Consider the following 22,957-nt stretch of genomic DNA (forward strand, 5'->3'; position numbering starts at 1 on the left):
CTGCGCACTATGGATTTTGTTTTGTATTCTATTTGAAGGTGCTGGTAAAGACACCTCTGCTTGGTTTTGAAGTCCTCTTTATTACCCAATCCTTTTTGTCAACTGTCAGTATGAGTTATTGTGTTGTTGCTGTGGCCTGAACACTATGACCATAAAGTCCCACCAGGGAGTCAAATGTAATCTAGAATAATAGTATCTCAACAGTTTTATTAGTTATATCATAGTTGTGATTTATTAAATAGAGTGTAGATGATGCACTCTGGTTTATAAGGCACAGAACAAAGTGTCCGCATGTGTATATTGCCAAAACCAACTACTATCCATATCTTTATCTATGGCGATGCCGGTCACTGGAAGACAAACAAATCACTACAGCTATTGGATCGATTGCCATGCAATTGGGTCTATTACTAGGAGGACATTTAATGACCTAATATCTCTATATGTCCATCCATGTTTCATCAGGAAAGAAAACATACATTGGTCCAACACTGTTCATGATTTATGTTTTTCATAGTTCACATTAACTGAGAGGGTTAGTTTAAAAATGTTTCCATTATAATTAGTAGTTACCTGTACAAATATGTGTTTGTTACTTTTGGGTTATCTTAATGTCAAATGCTGTGAAATGAAACACATGAGCAGATACTAAATCAATTAAAATAAATAAATAATAAAATCTGAGCTGACAGGAAATGCTCTGTTTTAGTTTAACACACACAGTTAAGCTCACACACACTATTTTATGAACATACAGGTTCACCTGCTGAAGCAAAGAAAGTGAAAACCATAAAGCAGATTCAGGCAGTAGGCGTATAGATCCACACTGAAAGTGTTATCCTACAGAACAGCTCTAAGAGAAGAGATAACATCTGATCCTTTACAACAAACACTATATGCTCTTTTTAGATTTTTACTAACATCATAATCCTGCTAAGGAAGTCTAAAAGTAATTTAATTACATCTTGTTTTTGTAACTATAAATAAACATAGTTACTTTCTTTTTTGTATCCTGATTAAGTAATCCCATTACATGTAATACTTTACTCCCCAAGCCTGGCTGGTTGACTGGTTTAAATGATATTTGCGGATATACTTAAAGACTTAGTGATCTAAGTTTTTCCCCTTAAACAACAACAAATGCTTATAGCCATAGAAAATGTATCTTTGCTTGTCTGGATTGTGTTATCGGATGTTCAACGACTTCATCTTTGTGTTCTATTTAGCCATTACTTTGTTAGAGCCGCCTACCTCATAGTGTAGAGCAAGGTTCCGTCCTCCATGATCCTCAGCAGCTTGTTGGGCATGGTCATGTTGTGGGCGACAGATTTCTTGCCGTTGTGGAAGAACGTGTCAGGCGTCCAGATCTTACTGGCCATCAGGTTGTTTAGAGGCAGAATGTTCATTGGTCCGTGGAACTTTAATCGCTCATCCTTCCAACTCTGGCGGAAGAAAACATCAATGGTGTACTCCTGAGGGAGAGAAAGAGAGACAGAGCAGGGTGAGAAGAGGCTGCACAGCAGTAGCTCATCAATGATGTCCTGTTTGGTTAGCTTCAAGCAGTTAGCAAGAGATGCCACTGGGCCACAGATGTACCGCCATGACTCTGGCACTGGAACCAATGCTAACCAAAACTCAGAGGTGCAACATGGTCACTAGTATTGGTCTGCATTCCTGTATGTTACTATGGAGTTATCTGTAATGAGTGAAAAACTTTAAATGAAGTACATCAAGTCGCATAGCTGGGCGTCACTGCGGCTAAGCTAAAGGTGGCTAATGTTCGTTATGATGACGTTTAGTAGTCTCATTTAGCCAAACATTGACTTTCAGACAAGGAAAGTTCTGAAATATATACAGCCACTTCATCTGTCCGTAGCCCACAGGACTTCTAATTTCCATTTTATTATTTCAGATTAGCCCTCTTCATTTTCACTCTGATCTTTCTCCTTGCCTCCCTTTCTTACTTCCTCTCCGTTAAGACTTGCAACAGAACATATTATTTCAGAAACACTGTCCTTCCTTGCTGTTCAAAGTTCATTCTTGAACCAGTTTCCAGTTAAATAAATTGTCCCAAAACGTTCTGTATGGGTATATACCGCCATCTAAATGAACTGTTATCTAAAATGTTGCAGGATCATCTTAGTTCCAATAAGTAATCCCATGTCTATTAATTCCTTTGTGAGATTCAAATCTGAGAAATCATACATGTTTGGGGTACATTGTGTTTTGTCCTGTTGTCCCTGTGTGTCGCGGACAAACTGCCTGACCTGTGTGTGAGAGCCAGCTGCTTCCTGAGTACCCGAGGCAAAGTGTCAGCCATGATTTAAATCAATACTCTGAAAGCTTCTAACAGTGTGGAAACATCCTCACTCTGTCTCTCACATTACTTCACATTATATGTTGAAATACCGTCACACCCAATGAGTTAGCCAGTTAGACAGAATCACTACCTACTGACTGCACAGAAAGAAATGACATGGTTCAGTCAAATATTAATTAATAATTTCAATTATATTATGAGCTAATATACATGTGGATTTTAAACTGTTTTTATAAAAACAGGTTTTGTATGTCTTTTTGTAGAACCATGGGTTAATCTGGGCAGACCAATAATCACAGAGTCACAGACTCATGAGAGTCTTTCCTACAGAGAAAACATGCTTGTTCTAATGAACATTTAAATTATGTTTATGTATAGCAGACATGCAACCTCTAGCTGTGTGTGAATTATTACTTAGTGTACAAAAACCTATATAACAGACTACAGGAAAGGGAAACCAAAAAGCATAATAGGGCCTCTTTAAACTAGGAAATAATGCCTAATACTAAACTTTTTATTACACTCTGCCTAAGGATTGAATTGACAATTCAAAATACCTAAATATACGAGGATGTAGGGCTGCTTAATTAATCGTATTTTAATCGCAATTACGATTTTGGCTTGCAACGATTACGAAAACAACGTAATCGAAATAAAACGATAATTTTTTTATAATTATAGTTTTTTTTATATAATTTTTTTATTGGTTTTTGAGTTGAATTATACTTAAAGTTCAGGGTAATCAACTGTTAAAAACATACTGTTCACTTTTTTTTTTCAATAAATGGATGTTTCCAAAGTAAATGGATAATCGTTTTTAATAATCGTGATATCAATTATTGACCCAAATAATCGAGATTAAGATGTTTGCCATAATCGAGCAGCCCTACGAGGATGTATCAAATTAATCGTTTCTGGACGCTTAAATTGACAAATCCAATCTACAGTCTCTGGACAGAAAAACCCACAAAACTTCTTCGTAAAGTCATGCAGAAGACACCGCTTTTTGCTAGCCTAAGAAAATAAGTGGTCATATTTTTCTAAAAGATCTAGGCTGCAGAACCCTATTTGAATGTATGTGGCCCTAATCCCTTTATTTGTTGACAAAGGCTTTGATTGTGACATTTGTTCAGCAATGTGTTTCAGAAAGTTTCAATGACTTGCACAGATACATAAATATGTCGAATTATGGGCTTTACATTTTGGAAACCCACTGTGGAAAAACAGGGCTTGCTTGCAGCATCCCTGATGTATGGACAATATATGTGGGCAAAACTTCACCCGGAAGAATTTCAGAGACACACTGACTCTCATGGTGGCTGCTTGATACTGGATTATATATATATAATTAAATAAAACAAAAATATGAAAAATACACCAGCATTCTGATTTCTGATCACTTCTCCTGGAAACAATGGACAAGTAAATTACAGAGAAAATGTGCATGCTGTAGTAGTATACATTTCAGTTACACTTTAATAGAACAGTTTGTCTCAAACACCAATGGCTTGTAAAATAGACGGCTTTAGAATGTCGACATCTGTCAATCACAATGGGGAAAACGTTATACAGAAATAAGCAGGTGTGTTATGTTTCTGAAGAGTGTCGCTGTATTTCTGCTTTCACAGTATTTGAGTGCGACGGACAGACAGGAAATTATAATCAGCAATGAGAAACCTCACAAACAACGAGGCGGAGGGCACAGCAGGGGGCTGTTCAATCTATCAGGGAAAGGGAAAAGGTGCGTGTGTGTGCGCTGTGTGTTACCACGGAGGGGATATGAGTGTGTATCAGAGCCCAGCTATCAAAGGCAGAGGGAAGATAGACACAGTGGTGGGGTGAAATTATCCGCTGCAAGTTTGATGGAGACATGTTATGAATTAAACATGAGACCATCTCTCTTTTTTCTTTCTTTTGAAGGTGCTGTCTCGATCACGACCACTTCCATCCATCTGCCCCCCTCGCTTCTGTGCCACTTAAATATTTGAGAAGAGGCAGGTGGGGGTGGGGAAGGGGATGATGGCTGGGATTGTGCTGGAAAACTGAGAAAAGCTTTTAAGGCATTGTGCGTGTGAGCTTGAGAGTTGGAGCAGTTTGTTTCCTTGTCAACACACTAGAAGTCTGTATTAAAGACATGAGAAAATCCCAACTATCAGAAAACAGTATTGCATTTGTACATTCTCCAACCTCTGTCCATTCTGGCAGTGAGACAATCCATTTATAGCATCACTACGGTGTAAAAGATGGTGGACAAAATCCCCATTCTCTGTTCTGTTAAAAAAAATGGATCTAAAATTGACCTTTAACCAAGGCCACAGCTGACTTATCATCCAATCATCAGTTCCGGAGCCCCTAGGTTGACCCTCATTTCCTTTGTGGAATCAATGCACTTCACACAACAACGTATGAACAGTACAAAAGCAGCAGGAAGCAGAGCAGTAACTCCTTTATGTTCACAGCTCCACAGGTAACACCATTGATTCTACCATCCTGTCTATTTCACTCTTAAGTTAAATTGGGTGCTGCACTACTTTGAAGTCTAATCATGTAGCAACCATAGCTACCCCTATGTACTCTGTCAGAGGAAGGAACATATACAGTACATGGTGACTGTAAAGCTATGAGACACACAGGCTATCTAAAATGTAGTTTGCTGTTGTCGTTCTGTGTTATTATGTTAAAGAGGACGTATTCTGCAGTATTTTGTGTCTCTACTGTGACATGTCTCCATGCTTTAATGTTCAAAAAGCTTTTTATTTTTCTCAACCTCTTTTCACCCTCTGTCTGAAACCAGAGCCCGCTCTGCTGTGATTGGTACACCGCTTAGGGATGTGTCAGAAATGTCCCGCTCCTTACTAATCAAGCACAATGGGTTGGTGGGCTAGCCAATAAAAGCACAAGTGTTACATAGTGAGGGGGGCGAGCAAAAACTCCCTCTGGAGCAGTGCTTCTCAAAGTGTGGTCTGCGGACCACTGGTGGTCCGTGAGCCAGCGTTTCCGCTAGGGGGGCGTCTTGCCGTCATTTGACGCCCTTATTCAGCTCGGGACGCCCTGAACTCGAGCCGAGGGCGTCCAACTATATTAATAATTCGAGAGAAGATCGAGAGTTTTTATCGTTGAAATTACGAAAAGGAAAAAGGACAAGGACATCCCTCTGTTGGAGGGGCAAAGGAGTCTGGTGGGATTATTTTCGGAGTATTGAAGATCGTTTCCCCGACATCGAAGGTGCCTGCTACCGGACAACACGGAACGTGCACGATTTGGAAGCAATGAGCGGGGGGGGGTTTAGTGGAGCACGCGCGTGAACTGCGAGCGCCGGAGCCTCGCAGCGGCGATACTGAGGCTCCGCGATAAACTGTGGTAACATGAAGAGCCGTTTAGGAGCCGAAACAGCCGGCGCTTTAAGAGAGCCGAGCCAAATGACCCCCGAGGTTAAGTTTCACTTTTGATTGCATGATATAGCCCAGCGCAACACCTTCATCACACATGTTGCCACTTGTTTGTACCATTTTCAGGCGATTTGTAATCTGTTCTAGAAAAACAATGTGTTTTTTGATATTTGTGGAGTTAGGTGGTCCGCGAGTGTTTTTTTATTGGTTAAGTGGTCCTTGGTATGAAAAAGTTTGAGAAACACTGCTCTGGAGGGAACTTTTATGATTTTAGCCTTTGCAGAGCATTTTCATGCACAAGAACCTATATAATGCACTACAGGAGAGGAAAACCCCTAAAAACAGAATAGGGCCTCTTTAAAAGGTGATGAGGTGCTTGATGGTAATGACCAGCTGATGTAGTATGATGTGATGTGATACTGTTTGCCCAGTTTTTAGCTTTATATTTCGATACACGTTTTAGCCATTAACCAAGATAAATGAACACAGCCTCTATGTAACGAACGCAGGATTTCCATCTCCAAGAAACATTTGACCCTGTGCCCTGCTGGAGGGTGTGAACGGTCATCACTCTCACGCCACTGACTTGTTGGTCAGGATGTTTTGCATCAATTATTTACAGAGGCTTCTCATGATAGATTTTCTCTCAAGTAATGACGTAATGACATGAAACGTTGATAAGCTCACTGTTAGCTTCCCAACTTTGGGTAATATTCTTGTCAAATCCCTTTTCCGTTATCTTTAGGAAAGCCAAGTCTGAAATTGAAAGTGCAAGTGATTGTCCTTCTCAGAACTGTTTAATCAAGGCATTCCTCTGTTTGACAATACTTTGGTTTTAGCATATAAAACTAAGCTAAAGACATTTTTATGCAGATTGCACAGAGTTGCCTGAAGTTCTCCTTGATACGGCTGTCCCAAGGAGTAGAATGACTGGATCAGCCATTCTCAAGTATGCAAGTTTTTCCACGTGCTGACCCATTCAAGATCCAGCTTGGGTGCATCATCAGGACCATTAAACTGCTTAGGAACCTTGTGGGTACATAACATGTTTAGTCCAAGGAGAATCAAGATGCCTTAAGTGTCAAGTGTAGGTATTCCAATCGGCTATTACCCCAAGGAGTTGGAATTTATTTGCTATTGTTCGGAGAGGGATACTTGTCTTTCCATTGAGTGACTATACAATAAGATAAGATAAGATGGACTTTTATTAATCCCTCGTGGGGAAATTGTTTCTCTGAACTCCTGAACTCTTCTACCTGCTACATCAGCAACTCCTATGGGTATCGTTAAGATTGTAACGGTACTACTCTTCTTACCGATACTGCTAGGCGATCTGGTACTTTAATAGTACTTGTATCGGTTCTTTTGACTAAAGAAACTAAACAAATTGGAAACCGAATTACATTTTTTAAATTTCATCTACAGTGCTAGCACACATAACATACCTGCAGTAAGTAACTAAGTAGATTTACTCAAGTACTATAATAATAATAATTCCTTACATTTATTATAGCGCTTTTCCAGATGCTCAAAGCGCTTTACAAATACACATTACACATATTTTTTATACATGCAATGGTCACTGTGGACAATACCCACAGGAGCAAGTTTAGGTGAAGTGTCTTGCCCAAGGACACAACGGCTTTACAGACAGCGGCGGGTTTCACCCCTTGATCTGATGATCATTGCACAGCGTACTGCGCCACACCGTCCATCTTCACGCCTCAAAGTCATCGAGGCGCTTTTACAAGTACACATTGATATCATACATGTACTGTGGACATTACCCACAGGAGCAAATCCGGGTGAAGTGTCTTGCCCAAGGACACAACGACCTGACGCAGTGGCGGCAGGAGCGGGTTTCGAACTGGAGTTCCCCAGCACTCCCCTTGATCTGATGATCAGATGCACAGACCACTGCGCCACCCATCCCTTAAGTACAATTTTGAGGTACTTGTACTTTACTTAAGTATTTCAAGTTTTGCTACATTGTACTTCTACTCCACTACAATTCAGAGGAAATTGTGTGTACCTTTACTCCACTACATTTATTTAATACCTGTTAGTTACCTCAACAGCGCTCTCTTGCTGCTGTGAATGGACATGTAGTTTCCATAACAACATGTTCAATTTGAGAGGCAACAAATCCAATAAATGGCCGCTTTTCTGAGCCAAACTTTGGCTTTCAGCTGTTTTGGTTATGGTACCAGGCTGACTTTAGCTGATAAAAGCTGTAAAAGTCTTTGATTGACAAGAAACAGCTACGGATCTCCCACAAAAACATTAGCGGTGCCATCTCGGTCAATCTATTCCAATCCACAAAACAGTAGACGGCGTTCAACCATGTTGTGGTTAAAGCCCCTGTCACACTGTCCCGAAATTGACACCCGATGGACACACGATAAAGGAAATGTTCAAATTCGGCTGTAATCGTAGCAACATCGGGCCATTCGTGAGGGCATCTTAAGCCATCGTATGACCGCCGGTGGAGTTTCTCAGGCTCCGGCAGCAACTTCGTGAGCGGCAACTTCGTAAGGCACTCGTGAGGGCATCTTGTCAAGTCGTCATCTTCGTGTTATCATCGGTGCATTCGCCCTCACTCTAATCGGGGCGAATGCCCGATGGCACCGATGATAACAAGATGCCCTAACGATGGCCTTACGAAGGGCAAAATTGACACACGAATTCAACACGAAAATGAACCTTCGCAAGGTCCTTCGGCTATTTTTTGGCATGCCAAAGATTTTGCCACCGCTCACAAAGTTGCTGCCGGAGCCTGAGAAACTCCACCGGCGGTCATACGAAGGCTTAAGATGCCCTCACGAATGGCCCGATGTTGCTACGATCAGAGCCGAATTTGAACATTTCCTTTATCGTATGTCCATCGGGTTGTTTTATTGCACAACAAAATCATGTAAACATATTATGTAAATAACCCAATTTGTGTTCTGTGAAACTGAAAAGGATATAATATATTATTTTGAAGGCGAATTGACAGGAAGTTGTTGTTGCTATGGAAACAACAACATGACGGAGAAAACGTAATATCTTCTACATATAAAGACGGAGAAAGTAAAGAACAAAGTCTGAAAATATCAGCACAGTATCATAGTACTTTAACATAATTGTTTGTGTTACTTTCGTTGCAGTTGTATGTCTTAAATGTAATGTAAATGTTGCCTTTGTGTGTGGTTCGGTGCCATCTTCGTGCGAAATTCACAATTCAATATTCGTGTGTCCATCGGGTGTACATTTCGGGACAGTGTGACAGGGGCTTTAATGAGATGAATTTTGAACATCATTACAATCTTAACACAACAGGCAGGACTAAACTATGTGCCACTGCCATCCTATTAAAATGCTGCACTAGAATCAATAACGGACGGCCAATATATGATAATGATCATTAATATGTAAATAAATCACACTGCCCTATATCAGAGTGGCATGGCAGTGGATGATCAGATCTCATTTTTAATAACACAGGCTGACCCTTGCCATGTCATCACTCTCACGGTTGGAGTGCCTGGGTTTCCAATGGCAACAGGGCAAGCAGAGCTGACAGGCCTCTGTCTGCAAGATATTATCTGCTGGATCTTTGTGATTTTGTCTTAACTGGCCCAGCGAGGCAACCCTGAGATTTCTTAAAGGATAATGTCAGTCTGGTCAAACCCAACAAAGAGTACATGTATCAGAATAGAAAGTATAAATCACATGACCCCTTTTAAATGTTGCAATATGTCTCACTTACACTTGGTTAACTGGAGCGATTCTCTATCAGTTCAACACCCAATTTAGCACAGTATGCTATTTATATGAATCATTTCTAAAATAATATTTCTAAAAATGTCTTCCTAGGAATGTTATTGTCTTTTGAAACAAGCTTGTTCTTCCTGATGAATTTACTTTGTCAGAGGCATTTCTAAATTATTGGTTTTAGTTGTCAGAGCCTCAGAGCCTGCCACAAATGACATTTAGCCAGTGTGTCAAGTTCCATGTTTCATACAAAGCAATTTAGCTAGAAGCAGATTCAAAAGTGCTGTGTTTTGGATGGACATTTATTTTGACAGCTTGGAGTGTTGGGGTCAAGGCTTTCAAGGAGCTGAAGCCATTTCCATTTCACACTTTAGCTGCATCTCAGCGACCACAGTCTTCAGAGGACCCAGGCACCGTGGTCAAGTAAGCAGAAACAAGCGGTCTCACAATTGGTACGGTCTAGTCTACGGTGGATTTCCTGTTTATGTAACACGTTGTTACTGACTGCACTGACCGTAGCACTGTTCGGTAGCGCTGTTCCCTAGCACTCTTCCATGGCGCTGTTCCATATCTCTGTTCTATAGTATTGTTTCCTAGCACTGTTCACTCACTCTGTTCCGTAGAGCTGTTCCATAGCGCTGCTCCCTAGCCCTGTTCTGTGGCGCTCTTCCATAGCACTGTTCCGTAGCGCTGTTCACTATTGCTGTTCCGTAGCAGTGTTCCGTGGCTCTACTTTCCAGGTTTCCAGCCATCAGAAACAGCACCACAGAACTTTGCTTCGGAACAGTGCTATGGAACAGTTCTACGGAACAGTGCTACAGAACAGTGCTACAGAACAGTGCTACAGAAGAACAGTGCTACAGAACAGTGCTACGGAACAGTGCTACGGAACACTGCTACGGAACAGTGCTACGGAACACTGCTACGGAACAGTGCTACGGAACAGTGCTACGGAACACTGCTACGGAACAGTGCTACGGAACTGTGCTACGGAACACTGCTACGGAACACTGCTACGGAACACTGCTACGGAACAGTGCTACGGAACACTGCTACAGAACACTGCTACGGAACAGTGCTACGGAACACTGCTACGGAACACTGCTACGGAACACTGCTACGGAACAGTGCTACGGAACACTGCTACAGAACACTGCTACAGAACAGTGCTACGGAACACTGCTACAGAACACTGCTACAGAACACTGCTACAGAACAGTGCTACTAACAAGCTAACTAAGCTGAAATTGAGCCTCAAACTTTCATTTTTGTTTCTTTCTTTAACCATTTATTGAAGATGCTTTACTGTTTGCGATTGACATTGCAGGCTAAGTAAAGACCATGGCCAGGTAAATTAAAAAGGATTAGTCTGTTCTTTTAGCCAAAAGTGTTGTAACATTAGTTGGGTGGCAACAGTAAATGAGGGTAGTTAAAATGCCTTGTTTCAATTGTCCGCATTTGTAGAAATGGGACAGCCTCGTTCTTGGAAGCTGTGAAGTAATTGGTCTACAAAACTAGACTTTGAAGGCTATGGCTGCTTAATTGGGACAAAGCTTTTGTATATGTTGTCTTGGATTCGGATAAAATGCATTCAGAGGATAGATGTGAGACTTACCATATCGGTGTCAGAAACTGGACCAAAACTGGTTACATAGATGTCAGTCTTCACTTCCGTTACTCTATCTGCAAAGACAAACAGCCAAATTAAATGTAGAAAAGCACAACCTTAATGAGATAGGACAAATAAGTAGACTGAGTTTTTCTTATGCATCTTTATTAATATGGGTTGATTCCGACTTTTATATCTAAAACACTGTTTAAATGCAGTCTATTTACAATGTATACAAAATAATATTTTTTTCGCCCAAAAAAGCATGTTTGATTCCTTCTTCATACCTGTGGTAGTGTCCAGTACTATGACCAGGGCTGTACATAACTGGTGCGCTGGTGCGCATAAAAAAAAATGTTGACAGTTGGGGCTCATCCTAATTTTCGGCCTTGATGTAACAATATTCATAATTAAGTAAATGTAACACCCTTTTCACCCCGGTTACACGTTTCATTTGCCCTGCACAATGGGCGCTGTAAGTGATGAAAATGGTGGATGTTGGCTTATCTGGCGCCCGCAGCTCACAGCCAAAGTGCGAGTGAGAGAGAGAGGGTGCACCGGTACCGGCGCTGTTGTTATTAGAATCTGGTGCTAGCTGCTGTAACGGATATAAGAAGAAGATGTTTCTACAATAATGTGGAGGGAGAGTCCTCTCCAGTCAGACTGAGAGGCTGATAAGTACAGCTCAGTGAGGTAAGGACTCTGAGTGTTTAGAATAGATAGTTCACTTTAGTCTAAGTTCAAACGGTTTGGTCACAATTTATGTAAACACATATTTCCAAGGCACTCCTTCATAATTATTGGGATAAACAGGTTTGAAATAATTCCAATGTATACTATAGGACAGTAACCATCCTTTAAAACTGGAGAGATAAAAAAAATGCATAGATAAATGTTAAGGTAAAATAAGATATGAATGAACAACACAAATAAAATAAGTTACATTCATTTCTTATTGGCTATGGTAGGTTATTGGTTATGTTCACATGCTTATTTGATTACATCCACTTGTCTAAGATGACAACAGAGACTTTCGACCCAAAACCAGCTGTTGACTTGTTGATGCAAGCAGCTAATCGCAGACTCAACCAGAGAGAAAGTAGTAGGCCTTTGTTACAGCCGCTGCTACCTTGTGCCTTTAACTGTGTGTGTATGCAAATGAGCTGTGCCTTCCTATGCTGTCAGTGGCCGGCTCGACCTCGCAACATTCGCGGGGATTGGACAAACGTCACTCAAGCCCTGCCCGCGGCTGCCACGTCATCCGGGGGAGGAGGATAAAGGCTGGGCACGAACATCAGTCTGGAGGCTCTGTATTGTGTGACAGATGCCTCAACCCTCTCATTGTGACAAAGCCTTCGTTCTGTGATTCTGTAGACTGACTAGCAGTGTGTATTCTGTGCTTCTGTAGACTGCTTAGCAGTGTATTCTGTAGGGTTCTATGCGAGCACACTGGTTAGCAGTGTGTTGTGGTATTCTGTGTTTAGTGTATGGTTTGTGTGTGTGTGTTGCGTAGATCCAGGTGATTAGCACCTGTAGACCAGCACCAGCTATGTTTGTCCACAGTCCCGTTTTGTTATTGTTTGTTTCCACTTTAGAAGTGAGGTATTTTCTTTCCTTTGTATAGTACTGGGCAACTCTCTTTTGGAGACCCGTTTTGTGAAATAGTGACAGCTTGACCCGTTGTTGGGCCAAGCTGTTTGTGTACAACGTTTTGCTCAGGTGCTGTTACGAATAAAACCACCGGTAACAAATACCAAATCCAATCTCGTCGTGTCGTTTCCCTTCTATACCCCTAGCCAAGAGGGAACGTAACAGCCTTCATCATCAGCTACCATGTCTGACAGAGAGGAAGACAGTGAGGAGAACAGTCAGGAGGGTAGTGATGACAGCTTGTAGGATTACTGGTCGTGCTAATGTTGTCTTGTGTTCACCTCTGCATGTGTGTTCTGTGTTCACCTCTGCATGTGTGTTCTGTGTTCACCTCTGCACGTGTGTTCAGTGCCGTGTGTCTGGCAAATAAAGTTAAGACCCCCTCAAAAGTTACGGTTTATTTCATTTTAAGGATGAGCACCAAGCAACATCTCCAGGTGCTCCTTTGAGAACCAGGGCAAAAAAGTTATGTGCACCCCTGACTATGACGTATTTCCATTGTTGCGTACACCTACAAAAACCCAACTTTTGAGGTCAGACCCTCACCCTACTGTCAAATACAGTCTATTGACAATCCTGAACACTTTTTTTTAAACTATGGTGACAGAAGGAAACAGGAACACAACTTGAAAGACTCATTGCATAGAAAACGTGCACTTATGTTCATCCATAAATCATACATCAGTGTTGTGAGAACATGCAGACAGAAAGAGGTTAACCATGTGATCCCTCTATTTGATCTTGTTTGGACAGAATGTGAAGCCACCAAACATAGATTACGCTTTGAGTGATTCAAGATGTATACAGTATGCAGGCATCTAGAATGATGCATAAACATGACAGTCCTGCACTGCCTTGGGTGTTGTTGGTGACACTGACATCATTTACACTACATCGCACAAAAAAAAAAATGAACTCCACGAGAAAAAACATATTTCATTTCATTTCAGTTGCATGACTCTTAATGTCATCTGAGCTGTAGATTGAACACAGCCCATACCACATATATCAAACACATGCAGATACTAAAGGCAAAAGCTCTATGCGGGATACATTCTACACCAACATGTAATTTATTTTTTACCCATACACTGATTAAAATAGAAGCACGTTTTGTATGACTGATAGAGAGAAAACAGTGAATGGTAGGTACATTTACAATACTCCACAAGGACGAACAAGGATGATAGAAGCTTCAGTTTTTCTTATAAAGGCCACTGTACACACCACCCTGAACCAAGGGGGGTTTCCCTAACAGTACTATACTGTACTGACATAGATAACGTATAGCATATGATGAATAATCAGGCTGGTTCTAAAGAAACAAATTCATAACCAAAACTATATTAAATAGTATTATATAAAATATGTTTAGATTGTACAATCTTTTTTTTCTGTTTGTGTGTTTTCTCGCCTGTCTTGTATTCATATTATTACTCAATTGAAACAATTATAATAATCAAGCAGGTTCAAAAGGAAGAAATAAATAGCTGAAACTATAACAAATCAAAAGCAATAGTATATGTTAGCGTTATTGATTTTTCAGTTTAAAGAAATCCTCCCTTCAGTGAAAGTAATCTGCAAAAAGCATGCTTTTTCTTTACTAAAAGGTAGAACACATTACTGTTTAGACAAAATATAATATATCTGTAGTGGCTGGCTGTACACAATATAAATTGGTATTTTCCATGAGGTAGGCTACTTTTTAATTGTGAATCAAAGCCATGTCACATTTTACAAGCACTTTTGTAAAAAAATATATCATCTCGTAGGACATGGTTAATCTACATACAAATAACTGAAGAATGCTATACTTTTATACATGTAACCCAGTGGTTCCCAAACTTTTTCTGTCAGGCCCCCCCTTTGGAGAAAAAAAAAAGTCGGGGCCCCCCAACACAAATAGTCAGGCTCAGTGGCGGAGCCAGAGATTTATTTTGGGGTGCTGTGGGGTAGCTTGACGTTTCATAGAGGGTGCTCAAACATTTAGGGTTTCCCATTAATGTACCGGGCGCTACAGTGGAATGTTCTACTGCAACACTCCCCACGCAAATACACAGGGAGACAGTTACAATGAAGGCTCGAGGCATATAGGTGTAAGCAGGGGTAAAGTGCTATTTTTATAGGTGGTGTGTGGACCTCACATAGGGGGGTCCGGGGGCATGCTCCCCCGGGAAGATTCATTTTTAAATATTGAAGTTAAAAGCATCAATCTGGTGGACTTGGAGCAAAATGAAGAGATCTATGGATACATCTCTCAACACCCATATGAATCAGAACTGTAAACAGATTTACTTTTTCTTTATGGATATTTTACAAATCACCCTTTTAAACTTTATTCTTGTTTTACTGTCATATAGTATTTCATACCTGTTTTTCATTTATTCTCTTGTTTTTGTATAACTATAATGATCATATAAACGTGTGCCTCGGAAATAATTGTTTACATTAATGGTGACCAAAACGTTTGAGACCCACTGAGATAACACTGAGAGTCCTTTAGCTCACTGAGTCTCTCGGTCTGACAGGAGAGGACTCTCCTCCTCCTTGTTGTTGAAAAAACTCCTTATATCTGTTAGCGTAGCTCGCTAGCACCAGAAGCTAACAACAACGATCTCCGGTACCGGTGCGCTCTCTTTCTCTCGCTCGCTCACGCACACAAAATGGCTCCTTCAACACACACACACACACACACACACACACACACACACACACACACACACACACACACACACACACACACACACACACACACACACCACACACACACACACACACCACACACACACACACACACACACACACACACACACACACACACACACACACACACACACAGAGCCGAGCTTTAATGAAACACAGAGACCCAGATGTAATAGTACTGTATCATATTATTTTCGAATCAATAATTTTTGAAATTATGATTTTTTTTTTTTAACACTTTTTATTTTTTTTTAATAACCATTTTTCCTCCTGGTCTCTCGCGCCCCCCCTGTCATGCCTCTGCGCCCCCCCACTTTGGGAACCACTGATTTAACCATAAAATGGTGCCATTTAAAATCATTTGTTGGTTCAGAATAATCGGTAATGTAATCTGTAAGGATGCCATGAGAACTGATACTTTGGAACCAAGTCAATACAAAATGACTGTTATGAACACACCCACAGCCTTGGGTTGGTCTAGGAAAGCTGCAGTGTTTTTCATACACAAGCTTAACAATGCATTTTATTCCACGTGACAACTTTACTGCTTGTTTCTCCTCTGCTATGATTGCAGTTGCTGTCACACCTGACTGCACCACATCTCTCTCCTTCAGACAGACAGCTGCGCCTATATTTTACTCTTGCAGTCAACTCCTGCGATTTAACCAAGAACTACAGAAACAACATCCGTATTACAGCTGATTGATTGCAGAGGCAGGCAGAAATACTTGCGAGATTGTAGCCAACTCAATTTAGAATTATGTAAAATGTTCACTTTTCACAAAGAAACCACAGACTCACCTTGCTTTGCTGCGCTTCAGACAGAACAAGCAAGTGGAGTCTCAGCCAGAGGAACTACATCTCGGCTCTATGCACAGCAATGATTGTCAACTGGAGGCACAAAGGCCACATCTGGCCCGCAAAAGCTTCCCAACCAGCAGTATACAGTATTACTTGATTCACAAAATGTGACACAATGCCTCCACCACCACATTTACTACTTGCTATTTCTTTTAGGTTTTTGCAGCACAGCAGTTGTTTTCTATGAGCTGTGGCTGTAATGGTTAAGTTAGCATGTTAGCTAACTTAACCGTTGATTCATGATAGAATTACCTGAATCTATCATTCATACCAAAAAAACACCATGAAGTTTAGTAGATAATACTAATACCAGTGAAACAAAACTATTCTCGATACAAAATGTGTTACTTTACTAGACAACTAAAGAAAAACATAAAATCCCAATGACTTTATTATACATTCCCTTATTACTGTTTGTTAGGAAGTTAAATATATCATAATTCCCTCTCCAATATCTATTTTGTAATGCTGTGTAAAACATCTCCTTCAAATAACTTTATTTACTCAAGTTTCTCGCCAAAACTACATTAGAAAAAACACATAATGGAATTATGTTTAACCACATCAGGATAACGCTACAATTTACCAACACGCAAGTTTTTTTACTGATTGGAGCTTGAAGCATTATAATGTGTATCTATAAAACCTTTCTCTGTAGGCCTACTGGTAATGTTAGCTGTTAGCTCAGTTATTTAGCCTAGCAGGACTGTAATGCTAACAGCCAGAGGTGGGAGTAAGTCCTACATGTGCAAGTCATGAGCAAGTCTCAAGTCTTAACCTACAAGTCTCAAGCAAGTCCCAAGTCACTGTGGTCAGAGTCAAGCAAGTCAAGTCATTACTCAGGTCAAGAAAGTCACAAGTCAAGTCATAGAACATTCTGATGAATAGCCCAGTTTCCGCATTTAAATCAGTTAAAATATTGTGGTTATGAAAATGTTAGTTTTATTTTCAACATAAACAGCAATGGAGAGTGGGGCGCTGAAATGATAACCCTATAAGTTCTAAAAGGGCTCTAAAGTGATAACAGGAGTACAACACACATGTTACATCAACATGTTACGGCCCGTCTACACTACAGGCGTCAAAAAATGCTTTCAACGCTTCGCCCATTCATTTGAATGGGGTGACGTAGGATATTTTCAAACTTCGCCGAACTGCATTGTGGGTAGCATGGCAAGGCGTTGCAAGCATCGCGAGCGTCTATCGGCATCAAAAGTTGAACAATGTTCAACTTTTGAGGCTCGAAGCTGGCGTCAGCCAATCAAATCCCGTTTTTGCAATTCCCGCCAGTACAAGCGCTAGCCAATCAAACCGCGTGCAAGCTGGGAGAGCCAGACCGCAGTTCATTTCTTCATATTCCAAACGAGAAATTACGGTAGCAAATCACCTGGTTCTTTACGACCAGAACTATTTACCGGGATACAAACCGGAGGAACCAGGCATGGAGGGAGGTGGCAGAGACAGTGGGTGAAACTGGTAGGTTTTCGCCTGTTTGGGGATTTTATATCCAGTTTACTTCGTTTTAACATTGCTATTGCTTTGTATGTCGGGGGCGGGAGATTCATGTGATTGGTTGTTGGTCGCAAAAAATCGCCAAGCTTCAGACACGCCCAGCTTCAAGACTTTTTGATGCCTGTAGTGTAGACGGGCCGTTAAGCCTCCTGCCCTGGCTGCCCTTCAGCAGGGTCACAGCATTCCTCCATGGTCTGTCTAAGGGGCTCCATATGACACTGTCTCATTGTGTTCCTAACTGTGTCTGTGCACAAAGAAATATTGCATCAAAGCCAATACAACGGAATAGTGTATGTACCAGGGTGCATGATATGTGTGCGACATTAAGATTAAACACATTAATCATTTGGGAACACCCACATATGCATATGAAGTTGGCCAGATGTGTGTAAATTACTGTTCATGGTCATTTGAAATCAAATGCCGTTGTCGGACACACACAAACACACCGAACACACACACAGAGCGGAGCTGAGCAGAGCACAAACACACAAACATCATGCGGCTTAGTGACCGGACATCTCCTTCATAAAACGAGTGATAGGGGGATTAATGGGGCAGTTGTGTGTGTGTGTGTGTGGTGTGTGTGTGTGTGTGTGTGTGTAGTGTGTGTGTGTGTGTGTGGTGTGTGTGTGTGTGTGTGTGTGTGTGTTGTGTGTGTGGTGTGTGGTGTGTGTGTGGTGTGTGTGTGTGTGTGTGTGTGGTGTGTGTGTGTGTGTGTGTGTGTGGTGTGTGGTGTGTGTGTGCTGTAGCGATTTCATGAAGTGAATGAGGGTCCGAATTCGAAATATATCTCAAATTTAATGTATGCACTGCCATTTCCAAACATAAACATTACAGTCTGCAATGAAACGGCTGTCTCCTGTGCGCTCCACTTCCTACTTGGCACTCCGGTAACTTTCTCGTGCGAACGAGATACAGTATCTTTTTTTTTTTTCATTGCCCTTTAGGGGCTCCGTACGATACAAAAACAAATATTTCATTTGAAAAAGTCAAGTCCTTTCAAGTCATCTGTCTCAAGTCAAGTCTCAAGTCATGAATACCTCCTATCTCCTCCTATGTGAAAGCTCCTCCTTCTCTCACCTCCCAGGCCGGGTCTCAGTCTGTTGTCGTATCCATCCAGCAGACTGTCCAGGATCTTGGTGAACGTTGTGATGTTGACGTTACGTGTTGAATTGGAATCTACTCCGGACCTAAACAAGGCAAAATAAGACGGTTGCATGATTATTGAAATCTACGTCAGCTACATAAATAAACTTTACTTAAGTACGACTAAGAACTGTGAAAGATAACACAATTATGTAATCTCCACCTACAATTTAATCCTTGAACCTGCACTGCTGCAGTCTGTCAGCAATTTGATCAAATCTGAAAATCTATTCCATCCGATCTCCCGATGCGTCATCATCATCGCAGCAGCGTTAGAAGACATGCGCGTAGACGAAACAGCGAGGGTGCGGTTACTAGATGCTTTTGGACGATTTAGGCTATGCTGCATATTTGTTACCTTCATTTATTGGATAGAGCAGTGGTTCTCAAATGGGGGTACGCGGACCCCTAGGGGTACGTTGGAGTACTGCAGGGGGTACGTGAGATTTATTTTTATGTTAATGTAAAAAAATAAGAATACCAATTTTAGGAAAAGTAAGGAAGTTTGAGCAGTGTGGGTTTTATATTAACAGAGTTACACATATTTCAAAACGTGAAGTGTAATAACTGCAGTTTGCCTCCCTGTCAGAATGACAAAGATCCTCAGTGAAGCACAAGCCCATGTTTCACTAAATTGTAAGTACAACTTATTAAAAAGATCAGTTCAATGCAACTAATGTCGTCTTAGTGTTATTGCATGATGTTAAAATTGGTTGGCCATGGATTTAGTGAACATTTGAAATGTAGCATTTAAGTGTTTCTCAGTTACAAGGTTGTTGTTTTAATAAATCAGACTCTGATGGTGCAGCGCTGTACTGTACCTCTTTATATAGGCATTTCTTCCCTAACAAATTGTTTTTGCGCTGATCGGGGGGGTACATGGCTGAATTTTTTTTTCAAAGGGGGTACATTATTGAAAAAAGTTTGAGAATCACTGGGAGAGCATCCCTTTATGTGAGACAAGCGATTTGACCGGTATAGTAGCGATATAGTAAAGGATATATTTAGGATAGGAAGGATTAAAATCGAATAATAATTCAAATAACAAACAAGTATAACATTTTTTTTTAAATAACAGTTTTAAAGGGACAGAGCTCCAATTCGGAGTGCAGGGGGAATTTAAAGAGAATTTAGACTTAAAGTATAATTAATTAGCAGGTGCCTCATATATCTAGGTACATATGTGAGACAGAGCCACACATAGGTCATAAACAGTATAGAAGATCAAGCATTAATGCTATCAGTTGAAGTGAGCTGATCTTCTGAGGTTCTTTTATTGAAAGAGATTATTATGTGGATCTGGACTCAAGTTTGTTGTATTAAAGGTGGGGTAGGTAAGTTTGAGAAACCGGCTCGAGATACACTTGTTGTTATATTCCATGGAATGCTCTTAACATCCCGATAGCAATGAATATCTGAAATGCTTTGACAAAAAATCCATTAAAAAAAGTCATCTGTGGAAGCCATAGCGCTGTAAAAAGCACATCCAATCATCTGAGCCGGCCCGGCTAAAATAACTGGATGGCCTACCTGCCTGTCAGCCTTCCATCTGTGCACAAACTTATCTCGTGCCCTCATTGGTCATGTGCGCGTTCGTGTGTTGGAGGAGGGGCTCTGTAAGGAAGTGGCAGATTTTCTCCGGTCGTGTATTTTCAAATTCTAGCGATCTCGAGCCGGTTTCTCAAATGTACATACCCTACCTTTAAATTGCATTTTAATTTTGCTCGCGACTTGCTAGATTACCACGATCGGTCAGGGTATTTACAGGGTAGAAGATGAATACATACTGCCCAATAACCCTATACATTTAACAGTTGTAACACTTATTTCCACACCAGGAATGGTGGTATGTTATGAAATAGTGAAAAAACCACATGTAGGCCTATATCTATTTGTAAAATGCTGTGTACATCAAAGCAACTGCAATCATGGCCAGTCAGTTTACTTTCTTTACTTTCCCAAATTAGGGATTGTTGGGTGTAGAAGCTTTTTTTTAATGTAGGCCTACGTGCACCATCCGGATAATTATAGTGCATTTTGCAATACTTTGCATTGGCACTAATGCACAAAAAAAAAGTGTATAGAAGTCCGTAGATTAAGACACAGCGATAAACGTACCCTTTTACACAGGAATTATTTTTGCTTTCTTCTCCTCATGTTGTCATAATCTGTACCCATTCAGTGTTGGTAAGATTGTTACCTTCTCTATAACAACTACATTTTCCGTTGCTTTATAGCTGCATGTAGGCCTACTGTATTTATCAGTATGTACAATATGACTACACTGCAGTTATGGAAGAATAACTCCATATGTAAAATGAGACTAATCTTTTTTATCTGCCATAATGAGTGTGGACAAATGGAGTTTACTTGCAGCTTTTTACATATTTTATAAAGATATAATTAGTACTATATTCATTAGTAAAGTCTACCGTAGTAAAGTATTGTTTGATCAACAGTTTTATAAAGGTAATGACGATCAGAGAAAGAGCATTTCTGACAAAATTGGCAAATGTTCTGTTTGGAAAATGTAAATGTTCGTTATCACAATAGCAGGGGCAGTGGTGGAATGTCATTTTACGACAGTAAGTACATGTACTCAAGTATTGTACTTAATTACAATATTGAGGTAGGCCTACTTGTAGTTTATTGTATTGTTTATTTTATGTTACTTTATACTTGTACTCCACTACATGTATCTGACAGCTTTGGTTAAAGGTTACTTCACAGATGTACATGATTAGTTACAAAATATATAAATCAACTTGTAAATATCAAACTGTATTTATTTCACCATTGATTACAGACTGGTAGCCTATATTCATTTTACATTATACGTTTACATTTTACTATCAAAATTAAACAGATTGATAGAGTTCCAATTATTGTATTAATATGCGTAGGATATTTGTAAGATTAGTGAAAACTCTTGAGGTTGATATTGATTCCTATAAAAATATGTTAGGTTTAATATCGATGCGCCGAATTCACCAGCACGACATAACACATCCTATGAAACTGCAGCAGCTTGGAGAACGAGTGAGTTTTTTTCCGATGTGCAGATTATTCTTAAATTGACAGAATTGTGAACGGAGTCTGGTTGTGGTGCTTTCTGCATGAAAGGATGAACTGTGCGCTCGGAGCAGCAAATACTCATTATTCTAAATCCCTATGTTCAATGCGGTTCATTAAAATCGGTAATAGTCCATTACTAGAAGTTGAGCACGCTTCTACTTAACAAAAAATCCCGATAAACCTATTGTTGGAAACATCAGACCCGCGCACGCGCCAATCTGCCGAGAGCTTGTAGTTTCCTGGTAATTCATAAAAACACATTTCACTGACATAAAACTTACCGTGTCTGCCACAGAATGGTCAAAGACACCAGCACGGACGTGAAATATGGGCTCCATCGTCCTCTCATCGCGGAAACCTGCAGAAAAGAGGGGAAACCGCTCAGAGCGCGCGCTGTTCCACAAACCACCATCCAGCTGTTGAACGGAACACACCGAGATGTGTCTCCATGAACAGACACTACACCGGCTCAGCTCCTCACACTCTGTTCAGCTCTTTTAAAACAGAACTCCCTCTGCCTCAACAACCAGGGTTTTTTTTTATAATTCGCCTACTTATATGTCATTCGAGCGGGTATGCCTACCTGAGTCGCGACAGGTGCCCTTTATGTTGCCAGGAGAACTGAGAAGTGACAGTAGAGATGAAGAAGGCTTTGGTAGAAAAAAGAGAGTAGTAACCCCAGAAAGAAAGAGCTCCTCCAGCAGTCCCCACAGCTGCTGACACTAACCCGGAGCTCAGACTCCTGATGTGGCTCCGCGCGCGCAAGAAGACATACTGAGGCGGTCCACTTCCTGCTAATGAGGAATTCATTAGTGCACGCGGTGACTGGCAATCGCGCGAAAAAAAGAGCGTGCGAAAATAGCATGTTGTGTTAGGTGGTATAATGTGGAAAATGTATTTCCGTTCATCAAACAGAAAGAGAAAGAGAGAAGC

The 22,957-nt window shown here is 40.7% G+C and overlaps 1 protein-coding gene across 2 annotated transcripts in view; it reads right to left on the reverse strand.

Annotated features, from left to right (window-relative positions):
• gabra2a (gamma-aminobutyric acid type A receptor subunit alpha2a) overlaps nt 1–22,746 on the reverse strand; it is a 42,061-nt gene extending 19,315 nt beyond the window's left edge. Inside the window, exons 1-5 of one of the 2 annotated variants that reach the window (XM_034233123.1) lie at nt 22,608–22,746; nt 22,306–22,382; nt 18,884–18,993; nt 11,081–11,148; nt 1,252–1,472 (exon numbers count right to left, since the gene is read on the reverse strand). In XM_034233123.1, coding sequence (XP_034089014.1) covers nt 1,252–1,472; nt 11,081–11,148; nt 18,884–18,993; nt 22,306–22,373 — 467 coding nt within the window. In that variant the 5' untranslated portion in view covers nt 22,374–22,382; nt 22,608–22,746. Of the gene's footprint in view, nt 1–1,251; nt 1,473–11,080; nt 11,149–18,883; nt 18,994–22,305; nt 22,523–22,607 lie in introns of those variants that run through there. The other variant, XM_034233121.1, reaches the window with a different exon arrangement.
• Between the last annotated feature and the right edge of the window lie 211 nt (nt 22,747–22,957).

The sequence above is a fragment of the Gymnodraco acuticeps genome, unplaced genomic scaffold (genome assembly GCF_902827175.1).
Source record: "Gymnodraco acuticeps unplaced genomic scaffold, fGymAcu1.1, whole genome shotgun sequence".
NCBI classification, from domain to species: domain Eukaryota; kingdom Metazoa; phylum Chordata; class Actinopteri; order Perciformes; family Bathydraconidae; genus Gymnodraco; species Gymnodraco acuticeps.